Source organism: Spermophilus citellus, assembly GCF_964194105.1.
Source record: "Spermophilus citellus genome assembly, chromosome: 14".
Taxonomy (NCBI): domain Eukaryota; kingdom Metazoa; phylum Chordata; class Mammalia; order Rodentia; family Sciuridae; genus Spermophilus; species Spermophilus citellus.
This window is the reverse complement of record NC_138194.1, coordinates 60,672,820-60,686,590: the sequence shown is the minus strand read 5'-3', so window position 1 is coordinate 60,686,590 and position 13,771 is coordinate 60,672,820. Positions and strand designations below refer to the sequence as shown.

At 38.0% G+C, this 13,771-nt stretch overlaps 1 protein-coding gene across 1 annotated transcript in view; it reads right to left on the bottom strand.

The window, feature by feature from the left end:
• The window catches only part of LRRC69 (leucine rich repeat containing 69), a 135,221-nt gene that overhangs the window by 104,721 nt on the left and 16,729 nt on the right, over positions 1-13,771 (bottom strand). The window contains exons 2-3 of the mRNA XM_081266853.1: positions 8,519-8,645; positions 5,768-5,840 (exon numbers count right to left, since the gene is read on the bottom strand). Coding sequence (XP_081122979.1) covers positions 5,768-5,840; positions 8,519-8,645 — 200 coding nt within the window. The remainder of the gene's footprint in view (positions 1-5,767; positions 5,841-8,518; positions 8,646-13,771) is intronic.

Below are 13,771 nucleotides of genomic sequence, written 5' to 3'. Positions count from 1 at the left end.
TTCGAGAACTAAATTGAATAGAAGTGGTGATAGAGGGCATCCCTGTCTTGTTCCAGATTTTAGAGGAAATGCCTTCAGTTTTTCTCCGTTTAGGATGATGCTAGCCTGGGGTTTAGCATATACAGCTTTTACAATGTTGAGGTAAGTTCCTGTTATCCCTAGTTTTTCTAGTGTTTTGAACATAAAGGGATGCTGTACTTTGTCAAATGCTTTTTCTGCATCCATCGAGATGATCATGTGGTTCTTGTCTTTAAGTCTATTGATGTGGTGAATAGCATTTATTGATTTCCGTATATTGAACCATCCTTGCATCCCAGGAATGAATCCTACTTGATCATGGTGCACAAGTTTTCTGATATGTTTTTGTATTCGATTCGCCAGAATTTTATTGAGAATTTTTGCATCCAAGTTCATTAGAGATATTGGTCTGTAGTTTTCTTTCTTTGAAAAAAAATGTGGCATCTATACACAATGGAGTATTATGCAGCACTAAGAAATGACAAAATCATAGAATTTGCGGGGAAATGGATGGCATTAGAGCAGATTATGCTAAGCGAAGCTAGCCAAGCCCTAAAAAACAAATGCCAAATGTCTGCTTTGATATAAAGAGAAAAACTAAGAACAGAACAGGAAGAAAGAGCATGAGGAAAAGACTACAGTAAACAAAGACGAATGGGGGGAGAGAAACGGAGAGAGAAGGGAAAGCATATGGAAATGGTAGGAGACCTTCAAGGATACATAAAATTATAAGAGGTTATGAGGGGCAAGGGGGAGGGAAAAAAAAAAGGGAGAGAATTGAACAACAGCAGGGGAGGTAGAGAGGGAAGATGGGAGGGGAGGGGAGGGGAGGGGGGATAGTAGGGGATAGGAAAGGTAGCAGAATACAACAGTCACTAATATGGCATTATGTAAAAATGCAAATATGTAACAGATGTGATTCTGCAATCTGTATTTGGGGTGAAAATGGGAGTTCAAAGCACAATTTGAGTCTAATGTATGAAAGATGATATATCATGAGCTATGTAATGCGATAAATAATCAATAAAAAAAAAAAGAAAAAAAAAACTACAATCATTGAAAAACAAAAGATAGAAAACTTTGGGATAGGAAAAGATTTCTTTTTTGGGTGGTTGGGGGATACTGGGGTTAGAACTCAGGGGCACTGGACCACTAAACCACATCCCCAGCCCTCTTTTGTATTACATTTAGAGACAGGGTCTCACTGAGTTGCTTAGCACCTTGTCTTTGCTGAGGCTGGCTTTGAACTCATGTCTCAGGGTCGTAAGCCATTGGGATTACAGGTTATGCCGCTGTGTCTGAGTTATAATTATAATTTTCAACTGTGTCTGGCCAGGAAAAGTTTCTTTTAAAAGACTCTCCAAAAGCTCTAATCATAAAAGAAAAAATATTTATAAATTGCCATCATCAAAGTTAAAAACTTCAGTCCATCAAAAGTTACCATTAAGAAAATTAAAAGATAAACTGCAGACTGGAAGAAAATATCTGCAGTACATGAACTTGTCATTGCACTTGTATCCCAAATGCATTAAACAATCCTTACAGTTCAATTGTAAGAAACAACAAGATATTTTTAATGACAAAAATATTTCACAAAAGAAGATATATAAAGAGTGAATAAGATCATTAAAAGGTGCTTAAGTTGGTAGCCATCAGGAAAATGCAAACTGAAACTATGATGAGACTTTTCTTCACACATACCAGAATGGATACAATTTTTAAAAACCCTGATTAGAATGTAAAAAGGCATACACTTTGTTAAAACTTGGTAAATCTTTCACAAGTTACATAATACCTACACTTTTACCTTTTGATTCTATAATTTCACTCTTAGGAATTGAAATGGAAGTAACCTAACTCCACAAAAAGACTTGCACAAGAATGTTTGATAGCTTAATTCATAATAACCCCACACTGAAAACAACCCAAATGTGCATAAACAGAAGAAAAATATAATTCTTTACAGCTCATTCATGCAATAAAATGCCATTTAGGATAAACAAAAAAAAATGAGCTATTGATAAAAGCATCATAAGATATCTCTCTCTCTCTCTCTCTCTCTCTCTCTCTCTCTCTCTCTCTCTCCTCTCCTATTTTTATTTCTCTCTCTCTTTTCTATTTCTCTCTCTCTCTCTCTCTCTCTCTCTCTCTCTCTCTCATATATATATATATATATATATATATATATATATGCACTAAACAAAAGAAGACAAAAAAATTAAAATATATATATATATATGCACTAAACAAAATAAGACAAACACAAAAGAATTTTTATATACTGTATGATTCCATTCATTTAGTTCTACAACAGGTAAAACTTACTTGTAGAGATAAAAGTCAGTATTAGTTGCTTATGAGAAGTAAAAATCCACTAGAAGGGAACATGAGGAAATCACTGGATTATAGGAAATATTCTATATATTATTGATGTTTGTATGTTTGTCAAAACTCTTTGAAGTATACCGTCATGAATTTTATGTGATTTTTATTCAGCAGAGAGAAAATGCCATAAGATTTGGCTAACTTAAGTACATTATTGACCTTTGAAAAGGATGTACAATAAAATGGAGGGCAGGAAAGAATGAACAAAAGCTATGGAAAGAGCACCTTAGAGAGACCATGAGGGAGCCAGAGAGAAAGAAAAGAAGTTGACCAATGAAGACAAAGGGATTGAAAGAAGGGAATTGAGGGAGCTCAAAATTCTTGGTAAAGTAAAAAGCAGATTCATTTGCAGGGAGTACAAAGGGTCATAGAAGAAAAACTCAGATTGAAAGGGAGTGGAATTTTGTGAGTAGGTCCTATGAAGAAAGGGATGGAGAGTTTTCTTTATTAGTCACTTTTATAATCATTGAAGCAGGTTGGGGGGGGGGGGCAAAAGGCAGTCAATGTAGAAAATGAATAATTGAATCTGATCAGCAAGATGGGGGGGGGGCTGGTTAGAAAGGAAAGGAAATCAAATGCTGACATTTTCAAAGCCCTTCCCCTTCCTCCTCCAACCTGTTGCTAAGGTAACCTGCCCCAGGGATTGTTTCACCCTGCAAGGAGTGGTAGAGTTGTTAATTAATGCTTCCTGGGCTGCTACCTTCCTGCTTGGTTCACTCTTGGCCCATCTTTTGAGTGATTTGTCACATAGCCAGATGGGGAGAGGAGAGAGGCAAGATTAGGGGAGGAGAACATGAGAACAAAGGAATTACCAATGTATAAAAGGGACAAGACACCCCCCCACTTTGGATATCCAGCTTTGGGGCCCCTTCTCTGAGAAGAAGTCTATCTCTGTTCTATCCTTCAAATAAAACTTGCTTCCTACACCTCAGCGTTTCTTGGGTGTTCAGTCTTCACATCTGGGGAAACAGAACTCGGCCCTGTTTGATTTTTATCACGGTATCATCATTAGTTTAATTAACTTTATTCTGGATTACTATATGGAAGTTGGCTTTTCTTTCTTTTTTACTTCAAGGCACTAAATGAACTCAGGGTCTGTTACAAATGTGTTCAGCATGCACTTGGGGGGAGTTAAAAGGAGAGGGAGGAAACAAGTATCCATTTTGGTTGCATTTCTACAGAGCAAGGAAAATTACTTTTCCAAAGAATAACTGAGGAGGAACTACACTTACAGCTTCTGGTCCTCCTTCCTCCCCAGTGAGCTGATGAATGACTTCCCATAACAACCTCACTAGTGGTGAATTTGGACAAAATGAGTCCTTTGGCTTGGTTCCTTCCACTTTGCCTGTCTTTCAGAGATTCTGTCTCCAGGATGCCTACATTCTCCTCCTTGTGAAGCTGTGAAGATCCACCTATGACAAAGTCCTTCAGAGGTAAAACTCTCACCTCCCCTGCTTTGACAGTAAGCTCATGAACTTCTACTCTGTGGCTTAAGCAAGCCAATACACTACACATCCTCTGTTTCTCTATATCTCTTCTGGATTCTAAACAAATTGAGAAATAAGACAGGACTCAGAAGGAGAAGCATAGAGCTGCCCTGATTCTTCTCAGATTCTTTACTAGCCCTCTTCTGAATTGAACTTTAATTCATAGGCTTTCCTGCTGAGGTGACTGCTAACTTGAGAGTGGGGGGAGAGGAGCCATAAAGCCATGTGTGTCCAATGCTCTTCCCAAATTCACTGAGTCACTCTTTTGTCTGTGGGAAGAGGTGAATGAGGGAAATAGAAAAAGAGTTAGACTAAAAATAGCTTCCCATAATAATAAAAGCTAACATCCATTGAGCACTTACTCAATCCTAAATCCCTTTTATGGATTAACATATTTGAATCTCAAAACAACCCTATAAAGTTGGTACTGTTTTCATCCTCATTGTGCAGAGGAAGACATTTAAGGAGTGGAAAGGGGAAGAATCTTCTTCAAAGTCAGGAAATGGAATTCTGCTTGGGGAGATGACTGATCAGCTTGCATGTAGGGCCAAGCAAGAATACAGACAACCCAAAACCAGCTCGAAAGTAACTGAGGCCTGTCAAGTTCACCATCCTACTTTTTCAGTGAAAGTTGTCCTTCACTTTTCAACATATCACCTGAGATTTATGATTCCTTGAATATTGTACATCCTACTTCAAATAGAAATAAGCTTTATGAATTATGAAATTATAACAAACTATAGCTGCAAGGCCTTTGACGTTCAGATGGTCAAAATTCTTCTGTTAAGGGATGAGAAAAATTAGGTCCTAGGCAGTTAAATTATTTGCCCAAGGTCATATGGCTGGTTGCACAAAGATATGGCTTAAACCTCATTCACCAGATCTTTTAAGGTGACCCTCTGGTTATTATGTCATCATCAATACATAAATCAATTGATGAGATGAATAAGAGGGGGAGAAGCCAATTATTGGCATTTTAATTACTATATATATTTCTCCTCTATACAAATTAAATTAATTCAATTTTTTCTAGGTGACCTGCCTTATAATATTACTTCCCTTATAAAAGTCTCTTTGTAAAAGATAATAACCTCAGCTGGAGGTATAGACAAGTGAATTGGAACAGACTTTAGGTACTGCAGAAAGCCCTGCATGGACAACTATTCGTAGTTTCATAACCTCCCATAAAATCTGGATGCTCTTACTTTGTAATGCATCTGTTTCTGTTCAACAGGCAATAAAGAGAGTCTCCAAAGTAAACCTGAACAGAGTTCTCTCTCCATCTGTCAGAGGAAAAGCCCAAGAGGGTGTTTTGCCTGCAGAAAGATGAGACCCTCAGCTGGCTCCAGAAAGGCACTGTAATGGCAGCCTGTCTGCACAGATGTGCAGGATAGGAGAAAACAGCATTTTTTGTTGTTGTTGTTAGTGATAATAAAATGGGTGGGTGTTTCTTTTTTCTTTTTTAATGAAAATGACATTGTAGTTTTAAATCCTTTGCTTTTATATTACCTTTTCCCTCAAGCTCAAAATGGTTTACTACACTCATATAAAATAAAATTTAATGCCCCCAATTCTGTGGCTGAGCAAGTGCTAAGAATCCCAGAGTTGAGAAATCCATAACAACATCAGTTTTAGAACTTTGTTTCAAACCCTCACTGTTCCACTTAGACTACCCAAGTCATGTTGTTTCTGGGTTCTCTTAAGTATTGGGGGAATCATCTGCTTGAAATCATCATCTTACTTCAGTCCCTCAGAACCTTTGTGTTGTGTATAAATTCCCCAATGACATGAGGCTGGACACGATGCTTTCAGAGGATCTGAATGGGGATGGAGAGAAGGGGGCAATGTTTAACCAAGTCTTGCCATAAACAACTTACTTGCTGACTTCTTGAGGAAGCCACGTAAGCTGATTTCTGTTCAGATTAAGCAGGATCAAATTTTGTAAGCCATCTGTTAGAAAATAATTTCAGTCATTTGAGCCATCTGTTAGAAAATAAGGTTTAGTCACTTTTATATACACCTTTGTTTTCCTTCTGGCTTTTTGCTTTGGTTGCTGTTGACAAATACCCTCATAGAGGTCAGGCATGGTGGCATATGCCTGTAAGCCCAGGACTTCAGAGGCTTAGGCAGGAGGATAACAACCTTGAGGCCAGCCTCAGAACCTTAGAAAAACCCTCAGTAACTTAACAAGACCCTGTCTGAAAGAAAGAAAGGAAGAAAGAAAGAAAGAAAGAAAGAAAGAAAGAAAGAAAGAAAGAAAGAAAGAAAGAAAGAAGCTTTATTTTCACATTAAAGCTTCTCTGAGTTCCATATTTACATCCTCTCTCTTTGCTCTGTCTCTCCCCACCCATATGTTCTTTCTCTTTTGAACAGATTTGCTCTCTTTTCCCATGCTGGACCATTCCACAACTCCTGAGTTTGAATGTTCACAGTCAGGGCAAACAGAGTTCTCCATCTCACTTGCCTACAGGAATCAAGAAAGCCTTATGCTTTGTCAACCAGAGCCACCACCATGTAGCCAACTCCCTGCAATTATCGGGGGGAATATGATTGCAGTGTTGTTTCTCTTTGTAAAACAGAAAAGAGCCAGAGATCTAGACATTTTTGTGAACTCTCCTACTTGAAAATTTTGGCACCCGGTTAAAAATTTTGAAATGGCCAACGAAACAGAACCAATTTATTTATGACCCAGATTCAGCTCATTCCATTTGTCTCAGGTCATGTGATTTTTCTCAAACCAGTTAAACTGTTTTAGACTATCACAACCCTCAAGAAAGAGAGTGTATGACTGATTCAGGGTGGTGATGCATGTCTATTCTGGTCAATCTGCTTTGGTTAGAGAGACAGATTCTCATGTAACACAGCAAGGCTTTCAACCCACACTGAACAACGCTCAACCCCTGATGCCAAATCACTTCTACCCCTGGATAATCAGGACCTTATAATTTAAATAAAAAATCACAGGGAAATTTTCAAATTTCTACCTTGACAGCTGAGGCTGTAACTCATGGTAGAGCTAGCCCTTCCTAGCATATTCAATCCCCAACCTTGCAAAATATATAAATAAATAAAGTACCTTGTGGTTATTGTATGAGAACCTGATTGCAGTGTTGATGATGTATGCCACCCCTGTCTCTAGTTTTGCCATTAGGAACTGTTATGGTTTGGATCTTGAATGTTCCCCCAAGGCTCATGTGTTGATGGGTTGGTCCCTACTTGATGGAGCTATTGGAAGATGGTAGAATCTTTAGGAGGCAGGACCTAGTGGAAAGAAGTTAGGACAGTGGAGAAGTGCCCTGGAGGAGGGTATTGGAAACCCATCCCCTTCTTCCCCACCCCCCTGCTGCCTTCTCTTTGCTTTCAAGCCACTGTTGAGGTGAGCAGTTTTGCTCCTCACATACTTTCCACTATGATGTGCCACCTCACCTCAGGCCCAAAAGCAACAGAGCCAAATGCCTGTTATGGTTTAGGTATAAGGTGTTCCCCAAAAGCTCATGCAAGAGATGATGAAAGAAAGTCTAGAGGAGAGATGATTGGATTATGAGAGCTTTAACCTAATTGGTGCATTCATCCACTGACAGTGATTAACTGCCTAGGGTAAGGTAACCTAGGCAAGTAGGGTGTAGCTGGAGGAGGTGGGTCAGTGGGCTTGTTCCTTTTGGGTTTATATTTTGTCTTTCTTGAACAAAACACCCTCTGCTTCCTGGTGCCATGTCATGAGCCACTTTCCTCCACCATATCCTTCCACCACAATGTTCTGCCTCACCTCAGGCCCCAAGGAATGGAGTTGGTCATCTATGATCTGAAACTGTGAACTTCAAAATAAACCTTTCCTCTTCTTTTCAGGTCTTTTGGTCACAGCAGCGAGAAAGCTGACTAACACAGTACCCAAGACTGAAACTTCTGAAACTGTGAGCCCTAATTAACCTTTCCTCCTTTTAAGTTGTTTATCTCAGGTATTTTGTTACTGCAATGACAGCTAACTAACAAGGTGGTGAAGTGCCTACATGAGTTAAAGCTATATAGACCACCTGGGATCTCTTTGTCATAAATGTATCCTTAAACCCACTGTACCTATATTATTAAATAAGAGTAGCATACTGAATGGAGAAATATTTAGCTTAAACACACACACAAAGTAAAGACTGCAAGTCATTGGATCTCATATCTTTCCTTTAAAATCCTTCCCTAATTGACTCATATTTAACATTTTGATCAAAAATTGTGACTTAATAGCTGGAGCAAATTAAAAATGAAAAGAACAAGGAGAATAGTAAAGAGCTCCTCTTGATTTTTGTTTTCAAAATATTTTACTCTGACTCAGGAAAAAGACCTCCAAAGAGTCTCAATGTACACCAATTCTGAAAAGGAGAAAATGAACACCAGTTTGGTTTAAGCTTAACACTAACGTTTTTTATTCTCTTAGATCTACATGGAAATTAATGTTTGTTATAAAAATTGAAAAGCAAAAGTAGTGCCTCAAAAATTTCTTAATCTTAAAAGTGAAAATAGCTCCAAAACCAAAAAAAAATGATTAAAGCATGAAAAATTCTTTCTCATTTCAGTCCATATTATTAAATATGAGGGGTTAAATTTGAAACTATAATGTCATTCTTTGACTAACTTACCACATGCTCCAGATGCAAATCTACAAATCTTATTTCCAAATAAATGAAGCTTCTTCAAGGAGGTAAGGTATTTCATCTCTTCTGGGACTTCTTCTAAAAGGTTGTTTCCTAGATTTAGTATTTTCAACTACATACATATAGAGATTTAATCAGCTCATACATTATCCACCTTCAGATGAAAAAATAAATAATTTAAGCCCCTTTGCTCAGATCTACCTAACTTAAGGAAACCAAGATATTTGAGAATTACTTCATTTACACACATGAAAATATCTTTATGAAGTTCACTTGAGCTTCATGCTCAAATGCTATGCCAATTAAATCACAATTTAAGTCTTAATCAAAGCACTCAACTTCATTAAAATCATATTACAAATTCTTGTAATATGTAAGAAAATTCTTGGAAGAACTTTTGCTATTATGAAAAAATTAAAAGGGGCATTTTAAAATGAACTAATGACCCATTCATAACTCACTTGAGCAACCCAGCAGTATTCTAACATTGTGACCCACAGAATCAAGCACTGAAATCTCAGTAAAAGGAAATCAGAAACAGCTAAAGATCTGAAGACTTCCATCATACTATTCCCAAATGAGCTAACAAGACCACTCCATTATGTGGATATAACTGAGGGTCTTTAACTTTGGTGGCCCTCTGTGTGATCACAAAATTCACAAAGGCATCTACTGAAATGGTCTGAGTAAACCAGAGAAGATGTGCCCTGGATGTACCTGTCCTACAAATAACAGAGTGGTCAGACATAGGAAGAACTGCACATAGAAAAAGTTTAAAAGTTCCCTCTTAGTCCTTTAGTTCAATAAATCAGTGATAAAGGATTGTTTTCTAAAGCATGGCAGTTTTCTTTCTTTCTATTTATTTATTTATTTACTTATAGCGGGAATTGAACTCAGGGGCACTTAACCACTGGGCCACATCCCCAGCCCTATTTTGTATTTTATTTAGAGACGGAGTCTCACTGAGTTGCTTAGAGCCTGGCTTTTGCTGAGGCTGGCTTTGAACTGGAGAGCCCGCTGCCTCCTGAGCCGCTGGGATTAGGGCGTGCACCTCTATGCCTGGCTTTTCTTTTTATTTTTATTGGTGCATTTTAACTGTACATAATAGTGCATTAATTGTTATATATTTATATACGCAATATAATTTTGTCAGTTTTGTACCCCATACCTCCCTTCCTCTCCCCTCCTCCCTCCCCCTTGTCCCCTTCCTCCACTCTACTGGTCTTTTCAAGAGACAAAAAATCTGCTCTTTGATTTCCAAATGTAATTTACCACTCATGGACAATTATCAACTTCACGGTTTAGACTTTTAATATTAAGGGCAAAAGAAAATGAATCTTGGGTGCTTTCACAAATCAATTTATGCAAGACAAGAAAAATAATTAAGGTGCAAATTTGAGCAATTTTACATTTTTACTTATATTTGGCATAGACTTTTGTCAATGGTTTAAATTAATATAAAAAAAAAGTAGACAGATACTTTTACAGTGAAATTTCTTATCCCAAGAATTCATGGTAATGGTTTCACTTCCATATGTGTTTTCACCTGAGAATTAACATTGTTCTATATACGTGTGTGTGTGTGTGTGTGTGTGTGTGTGTACACGTGAGCATGTGTACACAAGCACAATGCATTTATTAGTTTGGAGACCTTATTCTATTGTAAAGGTGAAGTTGGAATACATTCTTGCAGTCATTTGAATGAAAAGGCTTATTTCAGAGTCTGTAACAAATTATCCCAACCATATCTTTGCCCTTTTTAATTTTTTTCTCTCTGCTCTGTCCTTTATTTACTCCCTTCCATGTTTCTCCCTCAGTTGATTACAAAAGTCTCTATCTCCCGCTTTCCAGGATAAGCAGTGTCACATAAGCCAAGAGGAAAGAAAAGGAGAAGAAAATGATTTCAAGAAGAAAGATGCGGGTCAACTCCCCGGGGGGAAGGTTAAGTTTAAGAAAGTACAAAAAGAGCCACTGGATTTAGCAACATGAAAGCCATTAGTGACCTTAACAATAGGGGTGAAGTGCTGGGAAAAAAAAGTCTGATTGAAGTGGGCTGTGGATAAAATATAGGAAAGCAAAGACAATGACTTGTAGAAAATTCTTGTAAGAACTTTTGCTATTAAGAAAAAAATAAAAAATAAGCAAAGAACTGGAAGGTATTTTTTTTCCTTTAAATTCAAAACTAAAAAGATAGTACAGCTTATTTATATGCTAATAGAAAAAAAATCCTATGGGAAATGAGAAACTAATTATATAAGGAGAGGGATAATTACAGAATCAAATGATTTAGAAGATGGGACTCAAAGTACAAGTGGATGCTGGCCAGAAGAGTAGGGGCTCGTCATCTGGGGTAGTAAGAAGAAAGGTAGAGAAAGCAAGAGCAGGTAGGGAAGAGAATGGGTTTGGTGATGGAAAGATGGGGTTCCTGACGGGCTGGCAGTATCTGTTTTCTACACAGGATATGAAACAAAGTCATCCAGTGGGAGGAGAAGATACAAGAGTCTGAAGAAAAGGAAAAAAAAAAATCATTGTACAAAGTAAGCTAGAAATACCACAGGGGGACTGATTATCATGGTTGGTTTTTGATCCAGCTTAGCTCCCAGAAAAAAAATGTTGCAAAAGGCACAGATGACCCAGAAAGGCCATCTTTATCTGATGTACTAACTACAGAGCAGTTTGGCTAAAAAATGTTACACAAATTCTAAGCTTTACAAGAAAGATTGTGAAATGTAAACATTAAAAGGGGGTGAAGAAAATATGACCTGAGGTTCGTTCTTTCTTTTCTCCCTCCCTACCCCTTCCTTCCTTTCTTCCTCCCTCTTCCACTCCCCCTCCCTCTTTCCTTCCCCCTCTCTCAGGAATTTAACTGAGAGGTGCTTAACCACTGAGCCACATCCACAGCTCTATTTTATTTTTTGAGACAGGGCCTCCCTAAGTTGCTGAGGATCTGAAACTTGCAATCCTCCTGCCTCAGCCTCCTGAGTCACTGGGATTATAGGTGGTGCCACAGCATCCAGAAAGGTTATCCTTCATAAAGTAAGATAACCAAAGGAAGTCTCAGTGGTGGCCTTTAACTTCACACATTTCTCCTAAAGGACAGATGACAGTATTCACATTCTGTTGCCTTGGCAAACAGGCAGGCTTCAACACATATTACTTAAATTATACATAAGGTGCAGGGACACTGAGGAAAAGACTGAGTTACCTTGAGAAATGTCTCACAACCTAGACGCTTCATGAATTCAGTTATATTTATCATGTGTTTATAACATACTGGAAGCTCTCTTCTGAATGTTACAAGTACCACTGTGAACAAGACCCAAAAGATCCTGCTTATATGTTGAGAAGTGGGGCAGACAACAAATAAGTAAACAAACAGACCACCAATTCCCTTTAGTGCTCAGTGCTAGATATGAAGGAAAGAAACCAGGAAAATGAGATGAAAAGTAACATGAGGTCAGGTTAGATTGTAAGGAAATCAAAAATCTCCTCTGAGGAGGAGATGTTTGAGGTGAGAAATTTAGGACTTCTTGATAGGTTGTTCAAAATGGTTTACTGAAAAGATCTGCAGAAATAAAATAAATAAATACACACACACACACACACACACACACACAAACACACACATACACTACCGCCCCACAGGAAAGAGTTTTTGCCATGTTTCATTAGTAACACTGCATGGTTGTGGATAGTTCCTAAAGAAAGGTTTTCAGTTATATAATATACAACCTGATAAGTTTTAAAGCCTGCTTTACTTCAATAATTATCTAAAGAATGAATTTCTGTTGGTATTCTTAGTAACTCCTCTGTCCTTTGGAAATTAGCATGTAGCCTCTTGTTAATAACTTCTTATGAACCCATGACACAGGAGTTAGAGCATCTCACAATTAGAAGTACTTTTTATAAGTCATCAAGTCCAACATAAAAACACAGTTGGGCATTTCCTCATGAACACATCAGTAAAAGGAGCTCTTTTATCCTGTTCAAAAATTTCATCTGTTCATTACCTTTTGTAATTTGGCTTTCTGTAACTTCTAAATAATTCTTCCACATCAACAATAAAAAATAGTTTTATTCTCCTATGTAACAATCTTACATTTTTGAAGATTGTGATCATATTCTTCCTAAATGTGCTCTATTCTCCCCTAACCATGTCCCTTAGGACATAATTTCCAGACCCCTGACCATCCTGTCTGCTCTCTAATCTTTCTGAGTGCTCCCCTCTGAAGATGTGGTGCCTGGGGTGAGATGAGAAATGAGAGCTCATAGCACAGATGCTGGTGGGACCATTGGGTCTCCCTAGGGCAGATGATTACACTCGTGTTAATGCATTCTAACATGGCGTGCGCTCTTTCAGCAACAGGGCGCATAGTTGGTGCATAATTAATTTTGCCTGTGGCCAACAAACCCCCCTAAGTTAGCTGTCAAGCAGATAACCCACATCCTGAACTTGTGCAACTGAATTCTTTTCTTAACCTAAATATATGATTTACATTTAACTCTGTAAAAATTGTATCTTGTTGGTTTTGGCTCCTAAGTCATCTCCAGAGGGTCACTCTTAATTCAAAGCCTAAAACTAGACAAGACTGCAGAACAAGCTAGATCTGTTTTTCCCATCTCTACTATGAACAATACACCCATTGTTCTTATAATACTTTGATGGTCGAACTTTGGAATTATTAAATATGGAAAATGACAAACCCCAAAATAGTGTGTCCTGGGAAGAGGAAATGAGGAAGAATGAAACATACATTGATAACATTGATCCTTTCCCAATACATTCTTTCCCAGTGACAAGACAAGCCCTGGGGAGGAGACATCCATCAAGCCTGGAATGACAGTCTCTGGGAAAAAGCCAAAACATTGATCTTTCCCAAAACAAATCCTTCCCCAGACCCTCCATCTTGCCCAGTAAAAACAGATCTCAAATTCCTGAGTCCCCAAATTGACATGCTCATTAATTTAAGTCACCTCTCAGTGTAATCTATATAAGCACAGATTCCCACTTTGGCCAATGACTTATTTTCCACCAGGAAAGTGATCCACCAGATATGTGATTTCACCACTGAATAAAGGCTGTGCTGATCCATGAAGTTTGCACCTGGCTCGGTCCTTTTGCACGAAAACAGGAATCACCTAGAACTTTTTTCTCTTCCTTCAACTAAATCAACTATCACCAATTTCCACTGTCAAAAATGCTCCTAAATGCATCTTTTCACTTCTGTCCCTTAGTAC